At 44.3% G+C, this 18,884-nt stretch overlaps 1 protein-coding gene across 1 annotated transcript; it reads left to right on the forward strand.

Annotated features, from left to right (window-relative positions):
* Nucleotides 1-346: 346 nt before the first annotated feature.
* shisa9a (shisa family member 9a) lies at nt 347-17,435 on the forward strand. Its single transcript, XM_037277688.1, has 4 exons — nt 347-1,225; nt 1,891-1,997; nt 12,829-13,062; nt 15,734-17,435. The coding sequence occupies exons 1-4, from the start codon at nt 717-719 to the stop codon at nt 16,708-16,710; spliced, it is 1,827 nt and encodes a 608-aa protein (XP_037133583.1). The 5' UTR covers nt 347-716; the 3' UTR covers nt 16,711-17,435.
* The last annotated feature ends 1,449 nt before the right edge of the window (nt 17,436-18,884 follow it).

Genomic DNA, 18,884 nt, shown 5'->3' on the forward strand with positions numbered 1-18,884 from the left:
ACAAAACTCAAAAATTCCCTCAGATGTAGCTAACAGGTATGATTTGGGAATAATTTTCTGTTTGGGTTTTTTTTTTTTTAGACCAGTAGTAGGTGATAAGAAGTGCTAAAAGTCATTATGCCTGTGTGATTCGTTTGATTCTGTAAAGATTCAGCTCGACTCAATATTAAATGAATTTGTTGTATTCAGTCAGCTCACATGATTCCATAATGTTGGACCTCTGTTTGTAGCCTCCCTCTCTCTCTCTCTCTCTCTCTCTCTCTCTCTCTCTCTCTCTCTCTCTCTCTCTCTCTCTCTCTCTCTCTCTCTTCCTCTCCCTTCTGCTTGTTTTCCTCCTCCTCTCTTTAGCGCACCAGGCTCTCCCACCACATTTCTCACTGCGCTCTCAGTGCTGCAAGTGTCTGGTGCGTAAGAGCGCGCCGATGAATGCGTAAAGCGCAGTTCTCTTTGAGAGGGGAAATAATAATAATAATAATAATAATAATAATAATAATAATAATAATAATAATAAAAACTGCTTACTGATCAGACGCAGAGCCACGAGTGCTTCGAATCTCGAATGCTTTCAGATGATGTTAGTTAAGATGTTCATCAGCTCGGACGAAGGCGCATTGCTGTTTGGGTGTATGTTCCTGGACTTTTCAGCGTGGCATGACCGCCTCTCTTCTTCGAGTCTCGGCGTTTCAGCGTGAAGTTGAACGGTGGAGGAAGCTACCATGAGAGGCGACTCTTTTCTCCTCGGCTTCCTGCTCCTCAAAGTTACCGCTCTGGTGTGCAAGGCTGACGGGGAGCCGGGCTTGCTCCGGGGCTTCGTGATGATCGCCACCTCCAACGGCTCCAGGGAGGAGGAGAGCGTGTCCGAGACCCCGCACACCGAGGACAAATGCAGGGGCTACTACGACGTGATGGGCCAGTGGGACGCTCCGTTTATTTGCAAAACGGGCGATTATTTATACTGCTGCGGCACCTGTGGATTCCGCTTCTGCTGCTCCTTCAAAGTCTCTCGACTGGATCAGAGCACCTGTAAGAACTACGACACCCCACCGTGGATGAAGAACCAAACCTCGGATAAGAAAACGAACAAGCTGCACGACAGCACCAAAGACAAGACGAACTTGATTGTTTACATCATATGCGGAGTTGTGGCTATCATGGCGCTTGTGGGGATTTTCACCAAATTGGGGCTTGAAAAGGCTCACCGTCCGCAGAGAGAGAATATGTACCGGTAAGTGTCGAATGTTAATCGTTTCGTGTCGTAAAAAATAAATAAATATATCTAAATATATATAAACACGCCCCCCTCTCTTTTGTGCAAACTTGCTATTTTGTTTCCTCATCAAACCGATCGTGCGCAATGCGCACCTTTGCACGCAAAATAATCCAAAAACAACACGAATCGGATTCTGCTTTAGTTGAATACTATTTTGCCTCTCTCAGCTTCACGCATCCACTTGTACTGTGGATTACGCGAGCCACGCTCCTCTCAACGGGCGGGGGCGGTTTCTTTTCACCCGAGTGGAAGGCATCGCGCTCCATTTCTGCAAATGCTCTCATAGGAGCTTAACTGCAGCATGTGTAATGATCGGGGAAAACTGCGTCAATTAATATGAACTAAGTAGTTGTTATTGTCAATCTCGCATCGGCGATGTGTCCAATTGCATAGAAAGATTCTGCGTACTCGAGGCCCAGTGCAGTCCAGCTGAATAATCAAATTACATCCATAAACGCACGTGTTACTTCACTGTGGAAAAGAACACACAGTGGACTGAATAAGTGAAATGGAAATACAAATGCTCATTAATAACAAATCTTGAGCAGAAACCCAAACTGAGGTGTGGAAAAAGGATGCGACAGGCAGGTTCCTCATTTCTTTCTTCTGATGTGTTACAGGGTGGTGGCCAATGTGCTGCAAGGCGGATGTCCAGGTGAGCAGTACCGAGGAGAGGAGGCCCTAGGCTTGCATTCCAAGCACTATGCTTCCGGGGCTGCCAACCTTCGTAAGTTTCCGGTGGCTGTCATATGAGGCTTTGTTACCCCCGAATGTTCAGGATAGTTTTTGGATGGAGCAGATTCTGCATCAGCAGATTCTGCATCATGTCCACATGATGTAATTTGAAAAGTGAGTGTGTGTGTGGGTTGGAGAGGAAGGAACGTGAGATGGTGTGTCGGCTGGGAGTTATGCAGGAATCTCGTGGGCTACTACGCCAACCGACGCCTCATTGTGTTTAAGCATCCAAGATCAAACAAAAGAAATAAGAACACGGCTGTTAGTACGCAGCCGTCCGACCACTTCAAAGTACTTCCAAGTCATTAAAACAACAACCATTTTTGTTCATGTTTGCCTGACGACTTCCGTTTAGTCATGTGATTATTGTTCATTATGTCGATGGTTATGTTTCCTCGGAGCCTTTAATGTCATATGAGCTGGCAGCGAGAGAAAATAATCGGCATCACTACATTGAAGAGTGGAAAAATAAATACATAGGTTGCTATGATTTCATATTGTTGGCATGAAAAGACCAAAAAGCAGTTTGCGAGTGGGAATCTTTTTCTGTCCTCACAGTGGGAGAGATGAGATAGTGGGGTGACCTATCACCTGAGTGGACGCTGCTGTGAAATGGCCATTACTATTTGCAGTGTGGAAACTACACCAGCTCGTGGGTAATCACGTGGACCGTTATTAACCTCCTAGATCGGGAAAAGACCGATCCGTATACGAGACGGACAGGCAAGCGTGATTGGTTCCAGGCGTCAGAGGGGAAGTTGGCTTGGATAAGAATTCGATATGGATCTGCTGGCTATAGACATGTTATTCTTGTTTGAAATGATTTATCAGATGATGCATAGACTGAATGCAAAGAAGGGAAGAGGATAATAGATGGGTGGTAATTGCAATGGAAAGACAAGTGCGAAGGTTAAATGTGCTGCACCGAGTGGATTTGCTCCCATATAGCGCCGGGAAATCTATTCTTAGCGCATGTATTGATTAGAGTTTATGACATGATTACCGTATTACTGACATCGATGGATCTGGCAACTCGTTGCTGGGAGATCATTTCTTGTTCACAATAAGAGGGAGACACACAATATTAATGAATCGGGCAATGGCTAGAGGTATTTGTAATGTTGGGGACTCTTACAATGGCTGTTTTTTTTGGGGTTTTATATCCCCAGCTGGACCGACTGGCTGGCGGACTTTGTCTCAACAGTATCGGTTTGAATCCTCAAAGGCTCAAAATCCGGCAGCGCATCCCTTTCAGCGTCAAAGAGCTGAAGAGACAAAAAAAAAAGGGGAGGCTCGGAGAAAGAGCGGAAGTAGGAACGGGGAGAGGGAATGGCATAATGTGTGGAGTAAAAAAGATCTGAGTGGCAAACACCCACACTGGTGGCAGCAGCCATTTCCCAAGCTCTGAAGGCTTTCCTTTTGTAATTGAGGACGAGATGTACAGAAAGCCCCCTTGGGCAATTCAAACTTAATTCAGGATACATTTCAAATTTTTTGTCTTTGCACTGGAAAGAACAATCAGGTCTCATCTCAAAGTGAAATGTCAAGAGAGTGGAACCTCGAAAGGCAAACTCACCCCAGCTATGTCTAACCTCAATGCGTCCCAGTCGGATTTAATTAACAGGGTAATTGTAAATTAGCACCAAGGAATGATTTCCCGCACTTTAATCAATATTGACAGTGATGTATCTGACATTTCTCGCATTAGAGCTTGAGGTGAGCTTTAATAAGACAAAAGAGATCGCCAGCCGCGTGCACGCTGCGCGCTGTCTCCGCAACGCAATTCCCCCGTTTGCAGTCTTAATCATCTTCCCCCAGCAGTTATAATCTTTTCCTAAACATTCCGAGATGGGAAAGATAACATTTTAATAGGTAATTGCTTGTGAGAGTTCACAGATATGAGGAAAGGCCTTGTCGGCAAAATACTTCATCTGCCGTACTTTTTTTTTTTTTTTTTTTTTAGAATGCATAGCGCGGACTTGTCAAAAAGAAACTTGGCGTATTTCTATATATATAAAAAAAGGAGTGTGACCTTTGTGCCCCCCGCTGTCAGTGGAGCCTTCACAGTTTCACATCAGATTGCAGAGTGTCAGAGCGGAAGCGAGAGCCTCAGTTACAGATCCGACTCACAGGGCCAGGCTGAAAATACATCGGCGAGGGGAGAGACTGTGAAAGGGAACATGACTCTGCAGGACCGAGCGATCTGTCACGCGCCTGTGTGTGCCTCATTTGGACATATATGAGAAAGAAAAAAAAAAAGTCAACTGGACTTTAGATTGAACAGTATACAAAGCAGGCAGTAAATCATCCATGCCTCTTCTTTCCCTCCAGGGCCTCTTTCCTGGAACCCTCTCCCTGCCTAATTATCTCAATGTGAGGCCCCTCGGCATCCCCAAGACCCCATTAGACGGCTGTTTATGAGAATCGAGGTGCCTAAGCACAAAGGTGAATAGGAAACTAGCAAAACAGAGAAAGGAATTGCGATTTCGGCAAATGATGAGAAGTCTACTCCAGGAGTGGATTTAGTTTTCCTCTTAAAGGGCTTTTACGTGAAGACCGAGGCTTGCAGTCAACTAGCCCCCGAGGTCTCGTTGATTTAAGTGAACACCATCGGGTCAAACGGCACTGAACGCTAACATACGAGTTGTCGGTAAAAAAAAATCGGACGTTATCGACCTATACGACGGAAGCGTTTCTCATCATAAATATTAATTATTTCATTTCCTGTGAGCGAGTCGCATGGTATTTGACAGGTAATTATGTACGGGAGTGTGTTCATGTGTCCGACTATGCGCGCTAATGCGTTTAGCATTCGTATGCAAATGTTAGCCACGTGACCCGTGGTGCACTTCAGTCAAATCTTGAGTGCGGCAGGCTAAATTGCATCCATCTCCGCTTATCCGTTTCCTCATTTACATATATAGGACTATCTACTGTCAGGGAATGGGTTGAAAGCGCTCCCATCTGTATGTTGAAACAGGTGGTTATCACCACTGCGTTGTAATTAACTGCTACACTGACTCTTTTTAAAAAAAAAAATGTAATCATCTGATATAATAAGAGACCCGCAAATATTGTGACACTTTTCTGTCACCGTAAATCAAGCGCAAACCTAATGATTAAGCAAAACACGATGGCGGAAAAGCACAGCTCGGGTTTTTTATTTTATTTTTATTTGTCATGCTCGGATGTGTTTGCTCACTTGAATGCGGCGGCCATCTTTATTATTCAAAACCGCAACGTTCCTGTGAACAATAATAACCGCTGACTGTCGAACATGCCGTGTAGGCAAAGCTCAAATTGCATTGTTAGCCCACATGGGCTCTCTCTAGCATGTTGTTGTGTTAAATCCCCGTGTAATCTGCTTCTATTACAGCCTTTTTTTATAATACTGAGCATGTTCTAGAATGACAATAAAGTAGAAATCAAGTGTGGACACATATGTGCGTATTTTAAAATAGGTTTGATTTGGAAATATCACAAACATGAAGTTTGGATTAAGTGCGCCGCGGCGGTACTATGAAAAATAGCCCAACTGTGATATGACAATTCTGAGCAGTTTGCTCAAAAAAAGAAAATAGCCCGCTCGCATATAATTGGTTGTGTAATTTCACACTTTATGAGTGTACAGGCACACCAGAGGCCTCAACTATTTGTATGCGAACAATTAAAAAGTCAATTTTACATAATATGGCCCTATTAAATGTATGAAGCAACTCCCAATGTGATGCACAACAATTAAAATGGCAACAGAATTTATTTGAGACTGAGTAGTACTTTTTATATTTTCGCCATTGTGCCCGACAAAATTAGGACAATATTTTTCCACGTGTGCATATGGACACCAAAAAGCAGCAAGTCATGCACACATTTATTTCCTGGGCCTGAAGCCTTCGGGGCAGGCAGCAGATTTGCTTGGCTAGCTCCTCCATGCCACCAGCGATGTAAAACTCGGGACAGCTCACGCTGGGGGCGCATTTGTGAACCTTCTCCTTATCCGCATGTCGCGTTCATGGCGCCCCAGTCTTTTTGGAAAGGAGGCGCCACCCACCTCAATCTTGCCCACAGGCGTCAGTATGGCCTTGCCTGGAGGAGGAAGGACCCCATCCACCCCCCCCCCCCCCCTCCCCTCAAGCTTACCCTGCTGCTCTCTTGCATACATATGGACACCACAAACCATGCTGGGTGCTGGCCCGTGACGAGGTGACATGTGGCCGTTGGAAATGCGTCACGATGGCCCAAAAAAATGTAAATGGGCAGGTGTGATATGATGAAAATCAACCCATCAATATTAATACACTGTAAAAAATTCACCCAGCTCAGTGGAAGGAGCTGAATGTGAACATTTGCCGCACATGCGAGAGTAATCATGCTCAAAGATGAATGCTTCTGCCTGTCTCCTCTCATGTTATACCAACAACAAATTGGATCTTATTTGCCCGCGCCAGCTTTCTCGTCCGGCTGCATGTTTGTATTGATTTTAATCTTCGCCGCACTAAAACAAGCAGCCATTTCTTCTCGCCAATATATTCCGCAGTCTTTGTCACCCTGTCCTCTTTTTTTTTTTTTTTTTTTTCATGTTGTGTAAATTGTTCCAGCAGCTCTGTTCTGTCCCAAGATCAACAGTTAAAAGTTATAAATGATACATAATTCATTGCGCGTAGCATTGCCGGCAGCGCAACAGATTTGATTTATGTATGACTGCCTCCTCTGACCTGTAATCTTTATCTCCTGCTGCCTAAATTCAAATGCACCTCATGCCATTTCAGGTTGTTTCCAACGGGAAAAAACAACACGATTATCTTTTTGCGGCGAGGGAAAAGCACAGCTGCTGTTTGATAGTTTTGTCTGATCTAAAACTAGACGTGGAATTTGGTGAAGCGACATCATCATCATCACTTGCCGAATGGGCCGCAATGTTAAATTAGCGTCACGTTTGTGAGATTTGGGGTTTGAATCTGGGCTCTGATCTTCGCTGTAGTTCGCCACTGAATTAAAAATAAAGAAACAAAACGAGCTTTGAGCTAAGTAATAGAGGTAGCACGAGGGAGAGTGAAAGAAGCAGCGAGTAACAAAAGAGACTAAAGGGAGTAATGTGTGCCGAGTTTGTGTTTTTTAAAGGATACTTTTCTTCCCCCGGAAGGCAGCCGTTAGCAGTTATTACCTAAAAAGGTGTGGATTAAAATGAATCTCATAATTAACTACTTTGAATGTGGTTCATTTGGGAAGAAAAGCATTGGCGTGGAATTCTTAGTAGTTTTTTTTTAACTGTATCCATTGTTGTAAACTAAATTGATATTGCAAAAAAACTTACTATCATGCCCAGTGGCAATAAATGGTTGGTTGAAGGGGTTCCCCATATGGGATTTCCGAGTGACCCACTTCTTCTTACCCCCGTTACGTTGTTGCTTAGGAGCCACTTTGCCTGTCTGCCTCGCTGCACTGCAGCATTCATCAAGCAGAGGGGGGCATCACACTCCTTGTTGCCAGGACACCACTATTCCAGGATCCACCAAACTCCACGACACCTTGGCTGAGTTTTTGCATTATTATTACTTAAAGTAAATAAAACACAAACTAGAGTCGAATAGACAGCGCCACTTCTTTTTGTTGATCCTACCATAAATAAGGCCAGACAGCCTTCCTTAACCTCATTTTTTGCCCTCTTCATTTTAGCCTCAGCTCTCCAAGGGAGTCTAGATGCCCCATCAATACGCGGCGTATTTAGTTGACATGGCTAATAATAGAACGTCACCGAGGTAATGTTTGCGGCCGAGTGTGGAATTCACTACGGGGGCTAATCTGTATGTCTGAGTGAGGAGGAGGAGTCCCTCTGGGGTTCTGAGGTTTCCGAAATAATATGCCATTCTTCTAAAGTGTACATCATTCATGAGCTGGGAGAAGCGAAAGGTATCCAGTGAGATGATGTGGTGCAGTAAAGGCTTCCTTTTTACAGATGGACAAGAAGAGTGATGCAGGATGAACCAGAAGGAGAAACTTTTCTCGCTTCCCCAAACTGTAACTTGCAGTTTCGGGTTAATTAGCTTGATGCAATGCCATTTGAATGGCGGACAACAGTCGGCGGCTAAATTCCCTAATTAGCAGTGCACAATCCACTTGCCAGTGCTGCTGTTTTTTTTTTGTTTTGTTTTTCCCGGGTAACACTTGCCCCCTCGTCTTTGTCTTCGGAGGCTGGGAAAAGCTGCTCACAGATGTGTTCCAACATACACACACCTGCCAAGCATTGAGCAGGTGCAGCAGACTAAAAGTGTACTGACAAAAAACATCACTTGGGCAGAGCCAGAGGAGCAGATTATAAAATACTGCAGTGGGATGGCTGCAGGTAATTAAATACTATCAGCACTCTGCCTTCAGTCCATCTGCTTTGTTACTTCAGAGGCAGCTGGATTAAATATGAAGCTGGGACAAATATCTCACTTCAGTTTAGAGCAGAAATAAACCACTTGGCTATGGGGACGGGTTTTTCCAGGAATATCAAATGTGTTTTAATTCAATAACTATACAAAAATGAAAATATTTCTAGTACTGGGATTCAATTTGAATAGTATGACAGTCACTGTTAAATGGCAAGCATTTTGCCTTTGCAAAATGAAACAATAGGAAAAGGCTTGGAACGGGGAAATCGGGTCTGTGCCATCCATTCAAGAATTTGTGCCGAGATGGGTGCCACTGCAATGACTATGGGGGAAAAAGTGACCTTTATGGACAGTTTCACATTGGTTAAAAACAATTTATAAGCCTAAAGTTTGCTCAGCTAGCAGACATGCTAACTGCAGCAAAGTGCTAATAACGTAAACGCCAGTCAAGTGGAAAAAGCGCGTCCGCTAGTGGTAAGTGGGTCACGACTGCTGACATCTTGTCAGAGGTGTCAAGCTCCCTGTGGGGACACATCCTTATCACGGCCATCTTGCCGTGCCTTCCTCTCTACCTGCCACTCACTGTCTGTGTCGCTTTGTCTCGGGCGGGATGTCGTCGTCGGGGTTGACGGAGCGCCAAGCGCTCCCGCTGCTGACTCATAACGGGAAACCCGAACGGCCCCATTAGGGCGAAGGTACAAGTGAATGACGGCATGCTGCTGTGTTAGCATCCCGTCAATCACAAATATTTACTTACGACAGCACTTGTAGGGAAGAAGAATGGAGCCAAGGAAGAATGATGGCTCACTGTTTTTCTTCTTTTTTTTTGGTATTTTTATAACGCAGAGCAATATTTCAAGCTAATTACGTCGTCTTTGTGTGAATGAGACAGAAGATCGTTGAGGCACACAATAGGCCCGGATGATGTTATTGTGACTTTCTCTTTCATCATGGTGATGAATAAGAGCTCCTTGTGACAGTTGCGCTTTAGCGGAGCAGGTATTTTGCTGTCTTTGTCCCTTTTGGTGACTCTTTGAATGATAAACGCTGTCAACTCAGGAGATAGAGTGCAGCCTAGCTTGACTGAATATATGTTAGAAAAAGTGCAACTATAGCTGATGTCTTGGTTTTTTTTTTCCATTTGACACTAAAATACCATGCTGACGTTATGTCAATATAAAATAACCAATAAAAAATAATATAGATTCCCCCAAAAAATATTCCATAAAAAATGATAAAATAATAAATAATTATCATACACGGCCGGTTTATCGCTCGCCTGCCCTTTACGCGCGGGCTATTTCCGATCACTCGCGCAATGATAGATGCCACGAGTTTGATTCATTTTGCATTTAACATGAGTGTGAAATGAGTTGAAATGACACATTAGAACGTCGCTACAAATGGTTGCTCCCATCTGTTGTGTCTTAGGGAGATTAGTGTCTCGCAGGACGGCAAAGGTTTCTATCACAACATTTTTCATCTCGATTAGTGATTATTTTTTTTTCTCCCCTCTCTACACAGCTTTCAGCTTTCATAAATCTCAGGGAGTTTTCTTCCTGTTGATTCTGCTGCCGGGCTTAATAATGTCCTGCGAGACCCCAAGTCAATGCGTTGGATGCTGGCGAGATAATAGAAACAATCGAGGCGGCGCAATAGTAATCAATAGTATTTCAAAATGAGAATGCTACGACATCTGGGTGGATGCGCCCGAGGCCATTGTCCTTTGGAATGCTCAGGAAGGAACAATTAGGTGTTTAAAATCTCACCGAGCCATTTCCCATGACGGACTTTTCAATATTCCTTCTCTCTCATCTCAAGCCTATGTGTTTAATGGCAGACTCGAGGGGGATGACTAAAAAACCCTTTCAAGCATATTCCAATGTATCTCTCTTTTGCCTTTCCTTAAATGGGAGCACAGTTAATGAGAGAAGCCAAAGTGACAACGTGACATATGGAGGTGATAATGAGATGAGCGGTGTTTGGGAAAGAGTCGGCCGTATAGAAGGTGCAGAATCTGCCGTGTACAGTGTTGTCCAATGAATTTAAGAAGAGCAGCAGCTCTCGGGCGAAGCTGCATATCATGTATTATTCAGGGGCCCTGTATCCTCAAGTCTCAAGGCGTTGTTTCGAGGCACAAATGAAAACTTGCGCCAGTGATGGAGGATCAGTCTGTAAATTCAAATTATGGAGTGATTTGGCGACTAGAAAGTGGAATCAAAAGTGAGGTGCACAGATGATGACTTGTGTATTTTGCAGTCGGGCAGTTTGCGCCGTTGTGGGCGTGAACACAGCTAGCTTTGCGGCTCATAGAAGCACCTTTAAATTAAGAGTGTCAAAGGCATTCAATCTTTTTTTCTTTCCTCCAATAGCCATTAGCCACGGATGAAAATGTCTCATAGTGAGGCCTCTCTTTACACTTCTGTGATCCTAAACGTCCTCATGCTGCAGAGACGAGATAGGGACAAAAAAGGATGAGGACCACTGGAGCAACAAACAGAAAGATGCGACGCGTCTCGTGTAGCAAACAGATAAACAGACGGCGGGCGAAATAAAAAGCACTTGACTCTCCCGCCTCTCGCAGACTCTCACATAACCTGCTTACCGTTTTAAGTGTGACTAAAGACGCGTATGCGGAGACACAGAAGGGACCACACACTCGGCACCAGGGCGCACCCTGCAACCCGAAGTGAATGATTTGGTCTCACGTTCGAGAATAAAATGGGAAAGAAAAAAAAAATCAGGGTCGACAACCTGTTTACTCTCAGTGCCGCCTTCAATACACGCAACTGTACAAAAGGCACCGTTTAGGCAGTCATTTGTCAACATCTATTCATCCTCAAAATATTCTGCTCAGTTAGATGACTCGTGAAATTGTTTTCTCTCAAAACAAGATCAGGATTTCATTTTTTTTGTTTTTTTTTGTGGGTGATAATGGCTGACAAAATTTGACCTGAGAGGTAAATCTGCGAGGGGGGGGGGGGGGGGGACAAACTGACAACCCAACATAGGTTGCATAACAATGACTTTTCTCAGTACTCGCCTGTTGATATGTGGGCGCGGGTGACTGCACGACAATGCAAAACTACTACACGAGGAAAAAAAAAAAACCCAAAACAAAAAAAAAATATTGTTGCCATGACAAAAGAGTGGAGCCGAGAGATGAAGAGGCTCAAGTAATGACAGAGAAGCAGTTTTGCAGATGAAGAGGGTTGACGCATTTTACCCAGTGCAGAAAAAGGGAATAATAGATGAGTCAGCTGCTTGCTATTTTTCAGTGCAGAGTAAAAAAAATAAAATAAACGAAAGGATTACACCATACGGCCGGGAGCAATGGAGCCAAATATGAGACGGGAGCCCTCCAACATTTTTTGCTAGCAGTGTGTGACAATGCAACAAACTCCACTTTTACTTGTTTCTTATCGGCACGAAGAAAATAAGCGGCCATTTTCATTTGTGCTGCTGTGCAATTTCAATTTGTCCAGAACACATTAAAGGCAAAAGGTCATGGAACCAAAATAAGCATGAGGCTATGTGATCTCATGGTTCCAAATAAAATACTCGATTATTAGGCCGCTCGCTGTGACGCGCTGATTATTCATGCTAAGTACGTACGAGGCTATCCAGACTGCTATGAACTCTCTGACCTGCTTAATGTTGGCTTGTTCTGGACCTTATGCAAATCAGCCCCACTGCCACAAGGCACACATTTTCGTTTCAAAGCCAGCTTGCTTTACAAGACCAAAAGATGAGATCCGAATGTGTCTCATTTCTTCATCATGTTGGAGATGATTAATATAGCGCCACTCTTATTTTATGCTTCTTCTTGCCATCTAATTCCTCCGCCATTCGTGCACTTTAAATGGCTTTGTCGTGTTGCTTTTTCTTGCTTCTAAAATGATCAAGTGGCAACGTTAGGATGCTTTAACACAGTGTACTCATACGTTTGCCATCAGTAACAGCACTTTGCAATTATCTGTCAGGCTTGGACAGCGGAAGAAAACTGAAGTGAAAATTTCCCACATTACTTGTGACATTTGGCTGTTCTTTACACAATTTTCCATCCGTGCCTCACTACAAGAATGGCTTTGTGCACTTAATATTCGTACCAACTTGTTTTTTGGCAACAGCCAGTAGCGTTTTTGTGTTGCACGACTAAAATGTGGAGGAAGACTGATCAATTAATAGCATGCTTTGAGTTTTGAACAAAAATTGCACAATACTTTAAGAAGCATCAGCCTGGATTTGCCACCATCATGACGATAGAGTAGTGTGAGACGATTAAAGTGTAAAAAAAACATTGTAAAAGGGACCAAATTTAATTTATACTCTGCTGTAAATATTGTTTTACCACCCACAAAATGTGAGACAAACATGCTAAGCCCATTCCGTCAATTGATCGTATCGAGCTAACGCTAAGCTAATTATTGGATCTGTTTTTCACAGAGGGTGCTCAGATTAACAACAAGGTTGGACCCGGGTCAAACATGGTCCAACAGCACCCGTATCCTAGCCTCAGCCAGTTGGCTCATGTGTATGAACATCAGCAGCAGCAACAGCAGCAACAACAACAGCAGCAGCAACAACAACAACAGCAGCAACAACAACAGCAACAGCAGCTTCAACAGTTGCCGCAGCAAAACAAGGACTTCAACAAATATGCCTCCCTGAAGGCCGTGGGTGAGGCCAATCATCGTAACACCTTTCACGCCGTTCCTTTTCAAATAAAAAGATTTATTTTTGTATCAGTCAACATCCACTGCTGTAGTGTTACACCAGCGCAAGCTGTTGTTTGCTAGGAGAGAAGGGCATCACTGTCACACTGCCTGGCAATTGTTTTGATGACGGACCACAGATGTTTTCTTTTCAATACAAATTACCCGCGTGATCTTATTGTTTCATTCGGGAATCCCGTACGCTTCGGGACCTCGACGGTTCAGGGGACAATGTGAACAAGATGTAGCACGTTTGCGCGGAGATCTGACAGATGTTATTGATTGTGGCACCCAAGCTGACATGGCGTAAAACAGAAAGAGGCTGTTTATCAAACTGGGTGACAGCGTCACCACGTGCCACCAAATACACAGAGCACGTGTCACCACCTGATTTGTCTTTGTTTGAAAGCTTGTCAGACACGGAATATCGATCATAATTCTGCTGACATCACACTCACGATTAAAAACATGTTTTATAACAACGCTCGGCTTTCAAAACAACATCTGTTTTTTTGGGGCATACCTGCATATTAAATATACTGCATGGTAATTATTTAGTGAATTCAATCGGGACTGACTAAATGGGATTCATGCTGACAGCAAAGTTTGACAGATGCAAAACACAAGTCTTTATATCCTGTCACATTCTTATTTTAATCACGATTGGAAATAACGACGTCTTTCAATGCATTACGTGACATCGCTGCAATTTCCTCGCTCACCTTTCCCGACTACTCTTTAGCAGCCACCATATTGTCGTTATCGGCCGCATCGCATCCTCTCCCTCGATTCTTCTCTTCCTTAATCTTCTTTTGTCTCTCTATCTCTCCTTTTTTTCACCCACCCTCTCCAATCCACCGCTGAGCTCCCTTCAGTCCATCATGATCTCTATCACCGCTTGAAGAATCATCAGGCTGCTAATCTCCAGCCTTATCTCGGGTTCTACTCGGTAGCACGATCCCTGCCGACCATCACCTGGGTTACAATTACGTGAGGTTTCCGCTCGAGGAGTGGAATTCAAAGAGATTTCTGAGAATTCAATTCCACTCGGCAAACTCAATCTGTGTACGCCAGACGGAACCGGCAGAGTGAAAAGGGCGTCACATTATGTTCTTGGTTGAGCTAATCTTGAGCAAAACCAATGAGTCGTCTTTACCTCTCGCTATTGTCGATACATCATTGTCTAAGATCAACATGTTCCAAACCAGCCTCTTTTTTTTTTTTTAATTGCTTCTTATTGGAGAAAGTCTCCAGCAAGTACAAATCACCAATTATGTACTGTCAAATCCGAACATGTCTGCCTTAAAGCCCACCGAGCCGCCTTCTTTCTACTACTCATCATGCAAGATCTTTTTTTTTTTTCAAACATAATCCACTGAGCAAAATGAGTGCAATAAAAAAAAAAAGTAGACACTTTTGTTTATTCCAGATGCACTCAAAGTCTGCTTGGCACTAATGCAAACAGGATTAACAGAATTTTTTTTTTTTTAATCATATGTCCACTAATGTTTCCCGTGGGGCTAATTAGTGAAGTACAAGGATCGCCGTTCCATGGCTCAAGTCAGATATTCAAAAGGTTGGAGCTTAGAGGCTTCTTGATAGGATGACAATTAACACTACTTAATTAATGAGGAAAGCAATTCCGACAGATAACAAGACAAAATATTCCGTCAGCTTCCGTCCCGGCATTTCGAGGTTACAAACGGTGCACAATGAGTTAGCATAAGACGACGTTGACACGCAGCGATGACACAGTTTTTTTTTTCCTTTGTTTTTTTTCCACCCTCAATTCATATTGTTTGAGTCTCAGCACGACGCCGGTCTTTCATGCACAGACCCACAGCGACGTTTTCTGTTTCCTGTCACGTACACCCCTGGATGTGTGCACCGTTGCGCTGACTGCCGCCCAATTGATTCAACTGTCGACTGAGCAAGTTCGATCCCACCGCGGGCAGCCATTCGAGCAGCGTCTCAGCGGGTGACCCCCCCCCCCCCATCTTCCCGATTCTCACCCGCGAACCTCTCCGCTTGTCTCTCACCTGCTCTCACTGTGATAAAGTAGATTTATAGCTGCAATAGTAGCGGAAACTCGCTGAGTGTGTTAACTTTATCTCCAAGGGTACAGAGGCAACAAGGGCATAAGAGTAATGACTGGACTGTGAACACGGATAAGACAGAAAACATTTCATGCTGATAAGACACACCGGCTCAAGCCATGGAGACTGACAGAGGCGTGGAGCATTAAACCAAAGGCTGTAAACGGAACTTTATAATGCCAAGATAGACATAATCCTCATTTGGATCCGTACCAAACTTTACGCCATCTACCTAACCCACCTCGTGTATTTTCCTGATTGTTCTCAGCAAGATTCATGCATTATAGATATAGCGAGAAAAATGAAGACTAAAATGCTCTCTGCTATTGTTAACTAAAGAGAACTTCTGCAGCTGCAGCTTTTATTTGGAGATAAACTAAATGGCTGGAACAGCTACCTCATTGCCACACGACTCACTTCACAACTTCGTTCTGTCTCTAATGCAGTAGTAAAGTCAATACGGAATTACAGACAGACAGAGATGAAGTTACTTCTGAATTAAATTTCATCCATGATTGTTTTGTCTCCCTCTTCTGCCAGCTGCCAAATACAACGGTGATGTGTTCAATAAGCGCAGGATGATGGTGGAGCTCCCAACAAAAGGCGGTCTTCCGCTCCAACCCATGGGCAACTCCCGACCCCCCATGACCAACTTGTCAGCGATGACCACCAACCCGATCGCTTCGAACACCATGGCTTCCCACTCCATGAACCACATGACCTCCAAGACCCCTATGACGTCAATGACACCCATGACCGCGATGACGCCCATGACCTCCCTTGCCCCAATGACTTCTATGACTCCGATGACCTCATTGGGACCGCTGACCCCAGAGCCGGTGGCAACATATGTTACCGAGATGTCCAGAATCCCCTCCGTGTCAACCCTCCCGACAGACCGACGCGGCGCCGGAGTAACGTCGTTAAAGCCCAACGGCCAGAAATCCAAAAGCAACCACAGCCACGTCACCCACGGCTCCCACAGTGCCCTCACTCACCTTCACAGCCACAGTAGCAAGCCCACAGGACTGGGGACGACCTCCTTGGCACACATGGGGGGTACTATGCCCGGGGGCACATCCCTAGGAATATCCAGGGTTCCCGAGACCCCCGTGGGCTCCAGCTTTGCAACAATGGGTCGACCGTTGGCATACAGTCCTAATACCACAGGACTGGGGACGACCTCCTTGGCACACATGGGGGGTACTATGCCCGGGAGCACATCCCTAGGAATATCCAGGGTTCCCGAGACCCCCGTGGGCTCCAGCTTTGCAACAATGGGTCGACCGTTGGCGTACAGTTCTAATACCATCTCGTCCGGGCATACGATGGGTTTAAGGGGCTGGGATGGGACAGAGACGGTGGGCCGGAGGAAGAACTACGGCCACAAGAGGCCTCAGTGTACGGTGCTGGAACCAAACCAGCTCCATGGCAGCGGAGGCCACAGCCACAGCCAACACTTCCTCCCCACACAGCCCTACTTTGTGACCAACAGCAAGACAGAGGTGACTGTGTGAGCCACGATATGAAGGCAAACTGTAAAGTATGCATGTGAAATGGTGACAAGTAATTTCCCAACGGAGACACCGACACCAGAGTTGGCCAAACGGCGCAGGTCTGTTTGTTTGTGCGATGAAGCTAAAGCTTGTTGGTACTGGTCAAAGATTCCTCCACATTTGTGATGTGTGTGTGGCCTGCTCGGTCACTTTTTACATATCGCCGAGACCACTGCTCAAGGTTTAAGTTGGTAACTATCTTTCAAGTTGTATCTTACAAAGGAAAAGGAAACCTGCCGATACAGATACGAAAGGGAAGCAAGCCCTCGAAGCAATACAAGGGATCCGACTTTGAAAGCATTGCCGAGTCACACCGAGTATCACGACGTCTGTTAAACGAGCGTGGTTGAACTCAACCACATTCCACCAGAATCTCTTGATGGGTTCAGAACCGACATATGACAAGGGCTCTGGGCTTTGAACTGCATTCATAAGCAGGTTTTATATCGAGGCCAGTCAGAAGCCTCTTCATAAGCTTCACTACTGAAGGTCACCCTTCTCAATCAAAGCTCCAGCACAGATAATATTGGGCTGAGGAGTCGGATTGTTCCTGCTCAGCTCTCATCTGCATGCTGACAGCTGGCCCAGAGGTGGGGCAGAGAAGCAGGATCCGGATGCTGCTGCAGCATCTTTCTTCCATAATCACACTCAAGTGCACATCCAAGTATTCACATGTAAGATTGGGGCCAACACATAGCATATTGTAGAAATGTCACTCATCTGGCTTTTACAACTCATTTACTGTTTTGTTTGCTTATGTGAGCTGTGCATATTTGTTACATATTGAATTAAATCTCAAGTGGAACGAAATATGGAGTTTGTTGTAAGGTACATATGAGATTTAGGGAACTCTCTTTACACAGTTGCAGTCAAATATGCACAGTGGTCAGAACGGGGCCGTCATTAGACTAAAACTGGACATCATTGACATTTATCATATATACACACACATATATACACAAAATAAATGAAACAACAGCAACAACAAAATTTATTCCCAGATTTTCGATTCAGGACATTGTGGAAAAATAAGGTCACTGCTTGCTTTCGATGTTTATCACAACCAAATGAGCAAAGATCAAAATGTGGAAATATAAACCCACTTGCCAACTGCTATTGCTTCACCATGAAAGCTCATCCCGTTTTGTAGAAGCAGTCACCGGAATAATTGTGAAGCGGCTATAGAGGTGGAAGCAATTGGTGGTAAAAAAAAAAAAAATACAAATACGCATCCCTTGCCATGAGATTTTATGTTATATTAGAAAAAAAAAAAAGTAGGGGCAGCTGGAAGTGGTTGCACTCACGGCTCACGGTTGATGGGGTCATGGCCACAGATGACCAGCTTCAAGAGACAGTCATGTTGGAAATTCTTCATTCAGGCAGTCAGACAGACATAAAAAATCTATAATAATTGAAACAATTCCTTCTAGGAAGCTTGTTGACGTTTTGTTGGGAAATAGAGGGAAACGAAAGACCGGAAGCTTTGTCGTAATTAGCTTGGGTTGAATAACGCAATAAGTGATTAACTTCAGCGTTACAATACTGGTTACATTACAAATCAAGAACCAAAAAGAGTCATCAATAAGTTCCGTGTAGGTGTAAGGTCATGTCCTTAGTCCTCTTTCTATATCTCAAATCACGACATCCTCAATAATACTGAAACATAAAGTTGTCCAGTAAGGACTCCCGGATGATTTTTGACATGATTTTTTTTTTCTGCTGTTTCTTTTCTACGTGCCTTCTCTCTCTTATAAATCATCCTGTCTATTATTTGGCAGCTAAAAACACCACCTTACGAGCCTTGGTCAGTCATACTGTGGCAAGGAGTTGGTCAAGGAAAAATGAATGAAACAACATTCACGTGCAAAATGGAAGGAGGGGGGGTGGGGGGGTTGAGTGGTTGAAACACCTCACAATTCTTTCTTTGCACCTAAAACACACACATCGAAGCACACGGCGAAATAAACGACCTGACGTCTGCGCGCGTTTTGTGACATTATTGTAAAACACCGTACAGTACTTCATTATATTTACATGGTGCCGAAAAAGCGAAGTGTGGAGAGTCTCCGCTGTCAAGCGTGAGGTCAATAATTGGAGCCGAGAGAATCTCTAAGATGCACACTTCTTCATCTCGT

This window comes from Syngnathus acus, chromosome 19 (genome assembly GCF_901709675.1).
Source record: "Syngnathus acus chromosome 19, fSynAcu1.2, whole genome shotgun sequence".
Lineage (NCBI taxonomy): Eukaryota > Metazoa > Chordata > Actinopteri > Syngnathiformes > Syngnathidae > Syngnathus > Syngnathus acus.